Below are 15,145 nucleotides of genomic sequence, written 5' to 3' on the forward strand. Positions count from 1 at the left end.
ACTCATGTTGATTTCTCAGTTTCAGCAGAATATGTTTAGTAAAATGCCCTCATATTACTCTGGTAAATCATTATATGTTCCAGATCCACTGTCTAGAAATTCTTTTTTTTTTTTGCCACGCCTCACAGCATGCAGGATGCTAGTTCTTGGACCAGGGATTGAACCTGTGCCCCCTGCAGTGGAAGCGCAGAGCCCTAACTACTGGACCGCCAGGGAAGTCCCTTTTTTTCTTCTTTTTTTTTCCCGATGTGGACCATTTTTAAAGTCTTTATTGAATTTGTTCTTCTGTTTTATGTCTTGGTGTTTTGGCCGTGAGGCATGTGGGATCTTAGCTCCCTGCCAGGGATCGAACCTGCACCCCCTGCATTGGAAGGTGAAGCCTTAACCACTGGACCACCGGGGAAGTCCCTAGAAATTCTTAAATAAACACATACACATACTAACACAGTGCAGGCAGTTATAAAGAGGTGAATCAAAGATAATTTAAGTGAAAAGAATACACTACAAAACTACAATCTCACTATGATTATATCTATTAAGATCACGCAAGCTTATAGATAATGGAACACAAAAAATAAAAAATTAATTATGTGTTAAGGTGGTAGAGTTATATGACTTCTATTTTTTTAAAAACAATTGTTATAATTATGGGAAATATAGTAAAAATAAGAGGGAATAAAGGAAACTTAAAAAAAAAGAAAAACAAAATTCAGATTCCTTCATCAAACGCTCTCCTTCTACTTTAGCCTCTGACTTATCTCTCACTACTTTCAACTATTGCCCCTTAGCTCTAGCTACACTGTGAAGTCCCTACATGTCCCTTCTATGCCTTCGCTTATATCATATCTCTTAAAGGATCCCCGCCCTTTCTGCCAGTGTAAATTCCATGCGTTTTCAAGGCTTGATAATGATTCATTTCCTCCCAGAAATCTTTTCTAATTGACCCCCTCCACAGTAACCTTTCTCTTGAAATCTTCATGCCTTTCCCACAACTAAGATCTGACCTGAAGAATAACTGAATTGCAAGTCACTCCAAATTGTGACTTAAGAAGAGTGATTTAGGCCCTTATGAATTACAACATAAAAAGAACATTAAATATTTTGGATGGAATGGTCCTTCTTATAGTTTTGTTTTATTGAACTAAAAAAATCCTTTAAAGATGTTCATAGGCTCAGTCAAAATCCTGGTCCTCTTCACTCTAACCCTATTCTATAACAACTGAATTCCTTAGTCCCTAAATTCCCTGCAGTGGGGTTTCTCTGTTACACAGTCTTTAAGCTGAGGAGGAGATAACATATGAGATATGCACCAAGAGTCTCTAGCCTTCTTCTCAAGCTTTAGTGGGGAAGTGAGCCATCAGTGATGGGTGGGATGAAGAGCATAGGTTACTGGGAGTCAGAACACACAGATTCAAATACTGAGTCTGCAACTTACGATGTCATGTTAGGCAAATAGCTTAACCTAAGACTCAAATTCCTTTTAATAGTAAAGTAAAATATAAAGTTCCCTCTGCACAGGACAGAAATCTGGATGAATAAATCAGATAGTATGATTGAACATGTTTGGTACTGTCAAGTAATCTTCATATGGTATTTAGTTATTTTCACAGATGGTTAAAGGGTTAGAATTTTAAATCAAAGAATATTGAGAACCATGGAGGCAGCTAGTAGAAATAAGATATCAATGTACTAAACATGTGAAAACTGAAGAATAATTTAAAACTAAAGAGTGCTAGGTACCTTTCTGATAACACATTATAACAGTAGCCCATTCCTTTATTTCTATGGTTTTTAGACATTTTTGAAAGTGCTTTCATTCATAAAATTATTTTCTAAATTTTCAGCATCTCTATAGATGGGCTTTACATTTAAGGATCTAAAAGCCTTTGTTAAGTTTATTATAAGAAGAAAAGAGAAGCTCAAATAAAAGGAAATAACTTTTCTAAGGTGAATGAGGAATCAGCCAGGAAAAACTTCAGTCTTAAGCACAGGCGTACATTGACTTTATGTGCTGTAGAATCCCAAATTTATTAGCCATTTTCTCCTCTTAGTAAGTACCTTTTGACTTTCAATAAAACAGAAATTTTATTTAAAAGGCAGGCTGAGTGTGTATTTTGTTGGCACTTTTCACCGACACATATTATGACAACTGTCCGAAGTAGTTTACACACTCCAGCCTCATGTTCTACTTCATGCCCTACTCCTTAACAGCCTTAAACTTGTCAGCTAGGAGCTCCAACAATGTGTCAGACAAATTTTATTAATTAACAAGAAAAGTAAACCTGGGTCTAGAGATGATTATCACTGGATCACCAGTAAGAACAGATTTGACGTTTTACATCCTGGGACGCCTCTGCTTTTACCTTCCCACAGGTAAATGTCAGCTTTCATTTGGCCTCGATGGGAAAGCAGTTATCGGCATAATTCCCCTAATGCCCCGTCAGGTGTAATGTAATCTTACCGTTGCAAATTTGTTAGAACGCTTTTCTTTTCTTTTATACTGTAACCAACGCAAAAAATGGCTTCCTAAGTGACATTAACTCCAAGCTCTGGTTCAGTGCCAAAGGGAGTTAGCTCACCTGCCAATTATATCTTGACGTAGAAATTACAGGGGCATTGAAATAAGCCAGTTTAAAAACCCAATCATCCAGAGAGAAGGCTTTACACCAGCAGGAAAGGGCAGGTAATGTCTTTCCTCAAGTTAAATTGACCTGGTTTCTACGCCTGCTAATCAATCCTAAATACACAGTTTCTAGGCAGGAAACCATTTCATTTGTCATTTATTAAAGGAGGCTCCCCCTGACTGGGTTCCAAGTCAACAAGGACTCACAAATCTCTCTCCTGGAACTGTATTTCCGGGTTCAGGCTGGTTCTGAATGGAATCAGATCCTGTGGCTAAGTAATCAGTAAACTAAATAATCATGGAGACCGGAGGTTTGTCAAGGCAAAGTTGTGATGCTCTGCTCTTAGCTCTTTATTCTTTTCTTGAGCCAACAATATCTGATACGATAATAATCCAGAGCAAAGGGCACGGGGCTTCCTCCCAGAGGGTCAGGGAGAGGAGAAATCAGCTACCTAGAAAAATTTCCAGGGGAAGTTAGTTTATTAAAGGTGAATTTTGGAGAATTGGTTGGATTTAGATAAGCAGAAAATATAGGAGAGCATTATTAGGCTGGAAAAATGGCCTTAACTAGTATATGGAAGAGGAAATGTGTACGTTAAGTTTTGAGACGAGTAATCTGGCTAGAGCAAAAATGTATAGAAGAAAAACTGAAGATATGACATTGAATTTCTAGCTGTAAAACCTGAAAGGGGAAACTCGGGATTCAGGACAAAGCATGGGTAGACTAGCAGATGAATTATCCTAAAAGTACTTTTTGGTTCGTGGACCACTCTACACTTTGCAAATGATAAGAGCCGTGGTCAGCAACTTTCTGGAGGCTTTATTTTACATCTTTGTTAATTCACTCCCTTCTTCAATTCCACAGAACAGGAGGACTGAGGCTACCCACGCTCCCTCTATCTTTTGTCTGCTGTGGCATGAAGTGACCAGACTAAGTTTGTGAACAGAGACATGGCTGAATATGACCTCAGGAAACAGCCCACAGACAGGCAAGAAAACGGATGGACGGTTGGGAGGAAGAGTGGTGTAGGTCCTCCCTATTCATGAAAACTTCCTCTCACATTTCAGATCCACGCAAGTTTTACAAGTAAGCAGAATGGACAGTCTTAAATCCCCAAATATCAACCTAGCTGCTTGTCTTCCTATCATTTTACTTAATTTGGTCCTTAGGTCTTTTCCATTTTCAAAAAAGTCCCTTATAAAATGCAAATACCCCCCCGAAAGGAGTTATGGTTTAAAAATTAGTTACCACTTTACTATCTAATAGTTAAAACAGCTTCAGTGTTCTAGAAAAAAATTAGAATATATTTCTCCTCCCAAAGATTCTCTAATCTATAATCAAATATATTCGATAAATAGCTCCCTCTTGTAAATTCACAATGCAGATTAGCACTGAAAAGGCATTAAGAAGTCCAGTAGTAAAAAAAAATTTAAGTATTTTCAAACCTCTTTAACTACTAAACCCTATTTCCCCTACAGAACACATATATTTTAAGATAGAATTTTTAAAAACAAGCTTAAAAAACACAAAATTAAAATAAATCAATGATTAATAATAGGGCACAGAAGAGACCATTAGGGTGGGATGCATTAGGAAAACAAAGACATCTTTTCTACTTTATAACTTTGTTCAAAAACATCATGTCATTGGTTACAGATTCCTCGTTTAAAAGACAGACCCTAATGTAAGGATGCATGACCTACTCTTTAATTATTTGTCCCTTTCCGAACAATGTTAATATTAATTTAGGCCCATTCCTAAAGCATTACGAGTTCTCTCTACCACTCATTCCCACACTGTGACCACAAGTAGAATGAAGCAGAAAGCTAAACACAGCATAGGATTTTTAAGTCTTTCTCCACTATGTAGAGTAGTTAAGAGTTTGGAATTAAAGAATTTGGTGAATGACTAACCATCTTTTTTAAACGATCATTTTCGTGCTACTGATATCAAAAGCAACGTAACTTACCAGCTCTGCAATTCAGCAAAAGCTTGTTTCATTTTCTTAATGGAAGCATCCATCTCTTCTTTAACTACAACTCGATATCGTGCAAGAGACACTGTGCAGCGCTGGAGGTCTTTCACAGATTTTTCAATATTAGAACCTTGAAAAAACCCCAATAAAAAAAGGAGCACAGGTGACTTGAAAGCTGGATCTGAACACCTAAGCATGTAACGTAACAAATGTCACATGGACTAAGAATACTTCCTAAATGGCCACACTCCTCAACAAAAAAACTAATGTTTTCATAGATTTTTTTTTTTTAAGTAAGTACTGTAGACAAGATGGAGTAGTAGGAATCGGATTTACCCTCCTGTCTTAAAAAACTTCAGACACACACAAAATATATGAAACAGTGGTTTTCAGACAATGAACAATAGGCAGAGTACTTCTCACCCACTACCCCCCACCCCCCTGCGAAGAAAACAGACACAAAAGAAGTGAGGACTGTGACTGCCCCCACTTACTGCCATAAGAGAGTGTCCAGGCTGCAATGCAAGGAGGAGAAATCCGAAACTGAGCCTGGAAGTCTCCCTGAATTGAGGGGACAGAGTTGAGAATTCAGTGAGGCCAAGGTGGCTAGAATTCTCAGGGCAGAATACTGGAGAGGAGAAAGCTACGCAAAAATGAAAAAATTGTACAAAGACCTACAGAGGATTCTGAGTGCATGGGTGTGCAGAAACTACCCGATGTTTCGGGTAAAAGAACCACTGGAAAGCAGCAGGGGGAATAATCCTCAGAGCTTACCCAGACCAGGAATAGTTCATGTTCATACCAGCCAGAGTGGGGTACCCGGTAGAGTACTTAGAAGGGTACTGCCTCAGTAATTAGCTCTAGACTAAAGGTTGCTCTATTTCCATCTAACAAAGCTTAAAAAAGCAAGCTTCAGATTGTTTCCAAGTAACAGTCCCAGAATAAATCACAAGAATATTTAAAGAAATACAAAAATATCTAGCAATCAACAAAGAGAAATTCACAATGTCTGGCATCCAATAAAAAATTACTAGAGGCAGAAAAATATGACTGATCCATAATGAAGAGAAAAATCAATGAATAGAAACAGGTGCAGAAATGACACAGATGTAGAATCAAGTAGGTAAGGACATCAAAAGAGCTAATGTAATCAGATACCATATGTTCAAGAAGGTAGAGGAAAAGCCTAAGCACGTTAAGGAGAGACATGGAAGATATTTAAAAAGACCCCGACTGAACCTCTAGAGATGAAAAAAAAAAACCAAAACACACAATGTCTGAGATGAAAACTACACTGGATTGGATTAACAGCAGATTAAAAACTATTAAAGAAAAAAAGATTAATAAATTTGAAGACGTCAATTGTAGAAACTATCCAAAATGAAATGAAACACAGAGAGAAAAAAACTAAAAGAAAACCTATGTCAGTAGGTACCAAATTTTCAAAACTCTCTAAATAACAGGATTTAGTGGAATACAATTTACCATGCAGACATTACAAAACTGATAAAGTTCTTTCTCGGTAGTACAGTTTGAAGCATTGTATGTGGGTAAGCCAACACTGGAGATAAAGATGAAATACATTTACCTGCCCAACACATTTTAACCAGTTTCTGAGAGTTCTGTTAACCTTTTTATATTCACCAATGTCAAAATTATTACAACTGGTAGTTGGAATAACTGATCTAACAAATGTATAATGTGCCAAGATACAGATTTTCAATTTTTTATTTAAATCCTTCCTCATCTCAACTTGATTTCTTTAACATCTACCTAAAAGCTTTCAAGCCCTGTGCCTTCAGTTTTGCTTGACTAAACAGTCTCAGACTTGCCTTTCTGCACCAAGTTGAGGACTATATTAGAAAGATGAAAAAGGAGAGCCTCGCTAATTAAGTTTGGCTCATGTGGAATAAATAATTCAATAAAGAGCTACAGGTTACAAGTGTCTTTTACATTTCTCTGTTTCATTTGTTCAGGTGAGTGGACTGCCATGCTTAGATGTATGGCAGAAGGGCTATTATCTCAATCTGTTTAATTATTGGCTGATTATTTAAATAACTGTTATAGTTTAAAAGAAAAGCAAATGGCTACCATCAGTCAATGCTAAGTAAATGCTTAAGAGAAAATGACCTTGTTTAAAGCTATAGTCTTACACGTATCAGTAAGAGCATGAAGTGGTGAAGAGAAATTAAAATATTTCTTCAAAGTGTCATTTCAGAGATGGCAGAGCTTTCTACTGTTGAGTCAACCAGGACATAAAAGTGAAGGAAATAGCACAGAAATGTTGCAGTAAAGCAAATAAAACAAACACGTTAATGTTAGCAGAAAAGTCATCCTGGCATCCTTGACTTTCACTCACAAAAACGATCCCCATTATTGTAGCAAGACTGTACAGCATCTAAACTACTATCAGACTCCAACTGTGTACACAAAACGGGGAAAGGGTGGGTAGACACTGCCTGGAAAACAGAAAAAGTATTACCTGCTGCCCATTCTGAAACCTTACCTATGAGAACAAAGATAATTTGCCCTCTTGAGCTAAAAACACAGATTTTATTGTTTTCTCTCAAAGGAAGGCCTCTGACTTACCTAGCTTTTTGTTGGTGGAAGAGAGTGGAACACCTTCCATTCCTAGATTTGAAAGCTGAGGTCCTATGGCAGGTCTTGAGAGAGATTTGGCAGCATTTCTATTCTGTTGAGAATTCTGAGCAGAGTGCACAGTCAAAGGCCTGGACTCAAAATCAGAGACACCATTCTCCAGCATGGATCCTGTCAAAGGAAGCGGCCAGTATATTAGAGCACAATTTAGGGGTCAATCAAGCAGTCTAAAATATACACAAAGAAAAAAGGTAAAAATGCGCCAAAACGATGCCTCTTTAAAGGTTGTGAACAGAATCAACTGACAAAATAGAACAAAGAGCAGAGTCAGTGAGGCTATGAGTGTTATCTGGCTTAGCCCTAAAAGGCATCCTAACTGAAGAGGAGGGTGCTTTGTGAACCCATCTCCAGACAGGCTAGCTCATTCCCTGTACCTTGGTAACTTCCTTGTAGTTCTGGGCACAAGAAAGTGAAGAGAGTCAATATCACCACCTTCTGACAAGTTTCTGTAAGTTATGTCGAGGAAAAGATTTTTACACTGTCCCAGGGAAAGAAGGGTTTTAAAAGCTTTAGGGAATAGAAAGGGCAAAGCGTTAGGAAATGAGCGGAAAGCTAGTTCAGAAGAAAATGAAAGCCATTGACTATCTTTGGTTTGTTTGAGGTGTTATGTTTTTCTCTAAGTCTTTGTGTGTGTGTGCATGTGAACTAATCAATAAAAGAACATCTGTAAAGTACAGCATAATTTTAAAATTGGCATTACATTTATAAAGCCAGCAGCAACAGAGCAAGTAGAACTGGATTAACAAACAAGTAATTAAAAAGCCTATCTTAAAAAATATATTCCCAATATCTTCCCAGCACTCATCAAAATGGTTAATGAAACAAAATGTACAAGATACCTGAATTTACAAATAAAACTAACCTTAATTCTTTACTAAAAAACAAATGTGGGACTAAAAAAACCAACAGTCTACTTCTAATGAAAGCCATGGGATTACAGTTATGCTTATATATTCCTCATTGCGTTGGGTTTTAGAATAATAATATCAACATCAACTCATCATCATCATTTTCCTTAATAAGTGTGAAATTAAAAAAACACCTTAAGGTCATGTTCTGTAATCTCTAAGTACTACGGGACTATTAAATTAGAAGATTTCCATAAGGCTGATTTAGACTAAAATTAAAATATGAGACAATGGAACAAGAATTATATTTTTCTAGGCCTTTGATAATTACAAAATGTGACTCTTTCACATGAGAGGTAACAAAACTAAAAAGTAGAAGACTAACTAGATTTAATTTATTGATTGGTTTCTCAACCAGGAAGCCCCTGTATTTTTCAATAGAATGGAACTTTTCAAAGACCTGTTGTTAATGTACTCACCTGTTCTATCCAGCATATCTTGTGTGGCAGACTCAGGATCCTCCAATTCTCTGGCATCTATTGAAAGTGCCTCCATACCTTCACTGAGTGAGTCCACAGATTCAGTATCATTGATGGCACCGTTGACATGGTAACCATTAATACCACCTTTCTCTGAGGAAGGCGCAGACTGTTCCTCTTGAATGGAAACCAGTTTATTGGAATCTGGGATACTGTTACTTGGTTCTGCTGCAGGTTTTGGTTTGCTTTTCTTCTTTTTGTTCTAATGGTTATTAGAGATTTGAAAAAAAGAAAAGAAAAAGAACACCCCCCACAATCCAGAGAGGTAACTCCAGCTACCCAAAGGCAACCAATGTTACCAACTTCTCATTTGCTCTTCCAGAAACTGAACACATTTTTGTATATGTTCAAGTACTGACTAACATAACTATGTAAGATACTTTGGATAAACTCAGACACATAAAAATAAAATATTAAAGCATGGCAAAACCCACCATAAGAAAGATCAAAAGATAAATTAAAAAATGTGGGGGCTTCCCCGGTGGCGTAGTGGTTGGGAGTCCGCCTGCCAATGCAGGGGACACAGGTTCGTGCTCCGGTCCGGGAGGATCCCACATGCCGCGGAGCGGCTGGGCCCGTGAGCCATGGTCGCTGGGCCTGCGCGTCCGGAGCCTGTGCTCCGCAACAGGAGAGGCCACAGCAGTGAGAGGCTCGCGTACCGCTAAAAAAAAAAAAAAAAGTGGGAAAAAATGTGTAATATATACAAAGAGCTAAATATAAAGAGAGAGCTCTAACAAAAAACAAACAAAACAATAACCCGACAGAAAAAGTGGTGTAGGATATAAACATGTGGAATGAAGTGAAACTTCAGTCTAATAAAGACAAATTAAATCTGCACTGCAGAGGATGCTGCATCAGAAATCTGTCTCCCCACCTAGACAACAATTACACTGGCAGAATCTGTCTAACTATTTTGGAACTCTGGAGTCTATTGAAGGCTTATAATTTCCAGGAGAAGACTTGGATGGTAAATTGTGGTTAATTTCAGGCAATTTCAGTTCCGAGCTCAGTAGCAGATTCTCACCCTCCCACCCCCAGCTAGGGAATAGGCAGCTGTGCACCTGTTCTTGGAACAGCTGGCACGTAGCTTGCTGAAGCGAGGGTAGTCAAAAAGGAACCTGTCCTTCAAATATCTGGGATCTGTGTTGTGATCACTGACTGCTGCTTTTGATTACAAAGGTAGAGACAAAGAGGTAGGCAACCACTGTTGTTGTACCTCCTCCCACTGTTGCAAGCCCCTACCCCTCTGGCTGAAGTGACCTTCAGGGGAATTAAAGGGGTGGTCCCCTTCCTCCCCACTTCATTTTTCTTTATTCCCTTTTGGGAGCCGGACATCAAAGACTAGGACGTTCAAAAACAACTTCATATACAGAAAAAATTTCAAAGTAACCAATGCATGCCCAGGGAAAGGCTTAGAAAAGACCTGAGAAGACCTTAAGTTTACACCTTAGGCTGACCCTTGGTTCAGAGACAGCTTACAACAATTTAAAAATATAATAATAACAAAAACCAGCAAATCTGGAGAAAGGGGGAGAATCTGATTTCCAGAGTGATCAAATTATCAGATTCAAATGTCTAGTTTTCAACAAAAAAATCACAAGGCACACAAAGAAACAAGCAAGTGTGGCCAATACAAAGGAAAAAAATAAATCAACAGGGCTTCCCTGGTGGCACAGTGGTTGAGAGTCCGCCTGCCAATGCAGGGGACACGGGTTCGTGCCCCAGTCTGGGAAGATCCCACATGCCGCGGAGCGGCTGGGCCCGTGAGCCATGGCCGCTGAGCCTGCGCATCTGGAGCCTGTGCTCTGCAACGGGAGAGGCCACAACAGTGAGAGGCCCCTGTACCACAAAATAAATAAATAAATAAAATTTAAAAATAAATCAACAGAAACTTTCCCTAAAAACGACCTGTTGGGAGATATATTAAAGAATTTATTTAGTTTTTCATCCAAAGATTCACTTTAATTATGTAAACTTGGATTCGTAATATGTTCCTAAGCTAGCAGTTTCTGTAATGAGAATTTTTTTTTCCTCAAATGCCTAGTGCATTTTTTGTTTTGTTTTTAATTTAAAGACTTTAAAACAACAGTCTTAAAGATGCTCAGAGAAATAAAGGAAGATGTGGGAAAAGTCAAGAAAACAAAGTATGAGCAAAATGGAAATATTAGAAAACCTAAAAAGAAATCAAAAGAGAAATTCTGGAGCTGAAGAGTATGATAACTTAAATTTTTAAAAAATCACTAAAGGGATTATTCAAAGGCAGAAGAAAGAATCAGGGAATTTGAAGATAGCACAATTGAAATTATTGAGTCTGAGGATGAGAAAGAAAAGACTGAAGAAAAGTGAACAGAGCCTAAGGGACCTGTGGGGCTCTATCAAGCAAACCAACATAGCATCGTGTAAACTGGAGAAGGGGAGGAGGGAAAGGGAAGAATGTTTGAAGAAATAATGGCTGAAAACTTCCCATATCTGGTGAAAGACATGACTGTAAACATCCAAGAAGCTTAATGAACTCCAAGAGACAGTGAGACACATTGTAATCAAACTTTCAAAAGATAGAGAATCTTGGGCTTCCCTGGTGGCGCAGTGGTTGGGAGTCCGCCTGCCGATGCAGGGGACGCGGGTTCGTGCCCCGGTCTGGGAGGATCCCGCATGCCACGGAGCGGCTGGGCCCGTGGGTCGTGGCCGCTGGGCCTGCGTGTCCGGAGCCTGTGCTCCGTGACGGGAAAGGCCGCAGCGGTGGGGGGCCCATGTACCGCAAAAAAAAAAAAAAAAAAAAGAAGATAGAGAATCTTGAAAGCAATAGAGAAGCTACTTGTCACACACAAGAGATCATCAGTGAGATTATGAGCAGATTTCTCATCAGAAACTTTGGAGGCAAGAAGGCAGATATAATCAAAGCGCTAAAAAAAAAAACACCTGTCAACCCAGAATCCTATATGTGGCAAAACTGTCTTTCAAAACTGAGGGGTAAATTAAGACATTCACAGATAAACAAAAGCTGAGGGAGTTCATAACCACCAGACCTGCCCTGCTGGAAATGCTCAAGGGAGTCCTGTAACATGAAATGAAAGAACACTAGATGGTAATTTGAAGGCATATGGAGAAATAAAGAACTTGATAAAGGCAAAATACATGAGCAATTACAAAAGCTAGTATTATTGTAACAATGTTTTGTAACTGTACTTTTTGTTTTCTACATGATTTTAAAAGACTAATACATAAATAAAAACAACCAACTATCAGTTTAAAACCTAATATTACTGCAACTTTGGTTTGTAACTCCAGATCTTGTTCTCTACATAATTTAAGAGACTAATGCATTTAAAAGAATTATTAGTTTATATTTTTGGGCACACAATGTATAAAGATGTAATTTTGTGACATCAACAACCAAAAAGGGTGGGGATGGAGCTGTAAAGGAGCAAAAATTTTGTATGTTATTGAAGTTAAGTTGGTATAAATTCAATTAGAGTGTTATAACTTTAGGATGTTAAATGGAGTCCCCATGGTAACCATAAAGAAAATAGCTACAGCTTATACACAAAAGGAAACGAGACAGGAATTTAACCATTTCACTACAAAAAACTGATTAAACACACAAAAATACAGTAGTGTAGAAAATGAGGGACAAAAAATCTAAAATCATTGAAAACAAACAGCACAATGAAAGAAGTCCCTCCTTATCAGTCATTACTTTAAATGCAAATGGATTAAACTCTATAATTGAAAGACTGAGAATGGCAGAATGGATAAAAACACACTATCTAACTATAGGCTGCCTACAAGAGACTCACTTTATATTCAAAATCACAAATAGATTGAAAGTGAAAGAATGGAAAAATATATTCCATGCAAATAGCAACCAAAAGAGAGCAGGGATGGCTGGACTAACATCAGACAAAAACAGACTTTAAATAAAAAAAGCTTACAAGAGACAAAGGACATTACACATTAATAAAAAGTTCAATACAGAAAGAAGATTTAATAATTAGAAACATTTATGCACCTGACAGACCGAGACCATCAAAATATATGGAGCAAGGACTTCCCTGGTGGTCTAGTGGTAAAGAATCTGCCTTGCAATGCAGGGGACGCGGGTTCAATCCCTGGTCAGCGAACTAAGATCCCACATGCCAGGGGGCCACTAAGCCCATAAGCCACAAATACTGAGCCTGTGCGCCTCAACTAGAGAGCCTGCGTGCTGCAAACTACAGAACCCATGTGCTCTGGAATCCGCATGCCACAACTACAGAGCCCACCCACCCAGCCTGCATGCCACAACTAGAGAAGAGAAAACCCACACGCCACAACTAGAGAGAAGCCTGCGCGCCATAATGAAAGACCCTGCATGCCTCAACAAAGATCTCACATGCCACAACTAAGACCTGATGCAGCCAAAAATAAGTAAGCAAATAAATAAATAAATAATAAATCTTAAAAAAATTATATATATGGAGCAAGAACTGACAGAATTGAAGGAAGAAATAGTTCTACAATAATACTTGGAGACTTCAATACCCTACTCACAGTAATGGACAGAATAACTAGACAGAAGATAAGTAAAGAAATAAAGGATTTAAAGAATGCAACAGACCCAATAGATCTAACAGACATATACAGAACACTCTACCTAACAACAATAGAATACATATTCTTCGCAAGTGCACATGTGACATCTTCCAGGATAGATGATATGCTGGGGCACAAATGAAGTCTCGACAGATTTTAAAAGATAGGTATCATACAAAGTGTCTTCTCTGACCACAATGAGATAAATTTAGAAATCAATAACAGAAGGAAAGCTTGAAAATCTACGATACAGTGAAAATTAAACAACACATTTTAAAACAATGACTGGATCAAAGAAGAAATAACAAGGGCAATTAGAAAATACTTAGAGATAAGTGAAAATGAAAATACAATATACCAAAACTTACAAGCGGTGCTAAGGAAGAAATTTACAAATGCTTACATTAAAAACTAAGATCTCAAAAAAATAATAATAATAAAATAAAAAATAAACAACAACAAAAAAACTAAGATCTCAAATTAACAACTTAGCTTTACAACTTAAGGAACAAGGAAAAATATAAATAAAAAGAACAAAGTGAACCCAAAGCTAGCAGAAGGAAGAAAATAATAAAGATTAGAGCAGAGATAAATGAAATAGAGAACAGAAAAGTAGAGAAAATCAATAAAAGCAAAAGCTGGTTCTTTGAAAAGATCAACAAAATTGACAAACATTTAGCTAGATGGACTAAGAGAAAAAGAGGAAGATTCAAATTATTAAAATAAGAAATGGAAGTGGGTACATTACTACCAATTCTATAGAAATAAAAAGGATTACAAGAAAATACTATGAACAATTGTATACCAACAAATTGTGTAACCTAGATGAAATGTTTAAATTCCTAGAAACACAAAACCTACCAATACTAAATCATGAAGAAATAGAAAATCTAACTAGTAAGGAGATTGAATCAGTTATCAAAAATTTCCTGACAAAGAAAAGTGCTGGACCCAATGGCTTCACTAGTGAATTCTACCAAACACTTATGCTTGTCAAACTTTAAAAAACAAAAACAAAACAAAACAAAAAATGGCTGAAGAGAAGGGAACATTATCTAACTCTTTCTATGAGGCCAGCATTACCCTGAGACTTAGCCAGACAAAGACACTACAAAGCAATATGCCTGGGCTTCCCTGGTGGCGCGGTGGTTGAGAGTCCGCCTGCCGATGTAGGGGACACGGGTTCGTGCCCCAGTCCGGGAAGATCCCACATGCCACGGAGCAGCTAGGCCCGTGAGCCATGGCCGCTGAGCCTGCACGTCTGGAGCCTGTGCTCCGCAACGGGAGAGGCCACAACAGTGAGAGGCCTGCGTACCGCAAAAAAAAAAAGCAATATCCCTTATGAACATTGATGCAAAAATTCTCAACAAAACAGTACCAAACCAAATTCAGCAGCATACTAAAAGGATTATACACCATGACCAAGTAGGATTTATTCCTTGAACACAAGAATGGTTCAACTTAAGGAAATCGATCAATGTAAAACACCATATTAACAGAATAAAGGGAAAAAAACCCCACATGATCATCTTAATTGATACAGAAAAAATATGTGACAAAATTCAATACCTTCTCATGATAAAAACACTAAAAAATGGGGATTAGAAGAAAACTACTTCAACATAACAAAAGCCATATATGAAGACCCACAGTGAACAATGGTCAAAGACTAGAGCTTTTCCTCAAAGATCAGGAACAAGGTAAGAATGCCCACTTTTGCCACTTCTATTCCACACAGTACTGAAAGTTATAGCCAGGGCAATTAGGAAAGAAAAAGAAATAAAAGACATCTAAGAGGGAAAGGAAAAAGTAAAATATGTTTGCAGATGATATGATCTTATACGCAGAAAACGCTAAAGATTACACACACACACACAAACACACATACACAGTTAGAACAAATAGATAAATTCAGCAAAGCAGCAGGAT

The 15,145-nt window shown here is 37.8% G+C and overlaps 1 protein-coding gene across 1 annotated transcript in view; it reads right to left on the minus strand.

Annotated features, from left to right (window-relative positions):
* SPATS2 (spermatogenesis associated serine rich 2) overlaps nt 1–15,145 on the minus strand; it is a 74,538-nt gene that overhangs the window by 16,509 nt on the left and 42,884 nt on the right. The window contains exons 5-7 of the mRNA XM_019934481.3: nt 8,585–8,846; nt 7,189–7,368; nt 4,594–4,729 (exon numbers count right to left, since the gene is read on the minus strand). Of these exons, the coding sequence (XP_019790040.1) occupies nt 4,594–4,729; nt 7,189–7,368; nt 8,585–8,846 (578 nt within the window). The remainder of the gene's footprint in view (nt 1–4,593; nt 4,730–7,188; nt 7,369–8,584; nt 8,847–15,145) is intronic.

Source organism: Tursiops truncatus, chromosome 11, assembly GCF_011762595.2.
Source record: "Tursiops truncatus isolate mTurTru1 chromosome 11, mTurTru1.mat.Y, whole genome shotgun sequence".
Classification (NCBI taxonomy): domain Eukaryota; kingdom Metazoa; phylum Chordata; class Mammalia; order Artiodactyla; family Delphinidae; genus Tursiops; species Tursiops truncatus.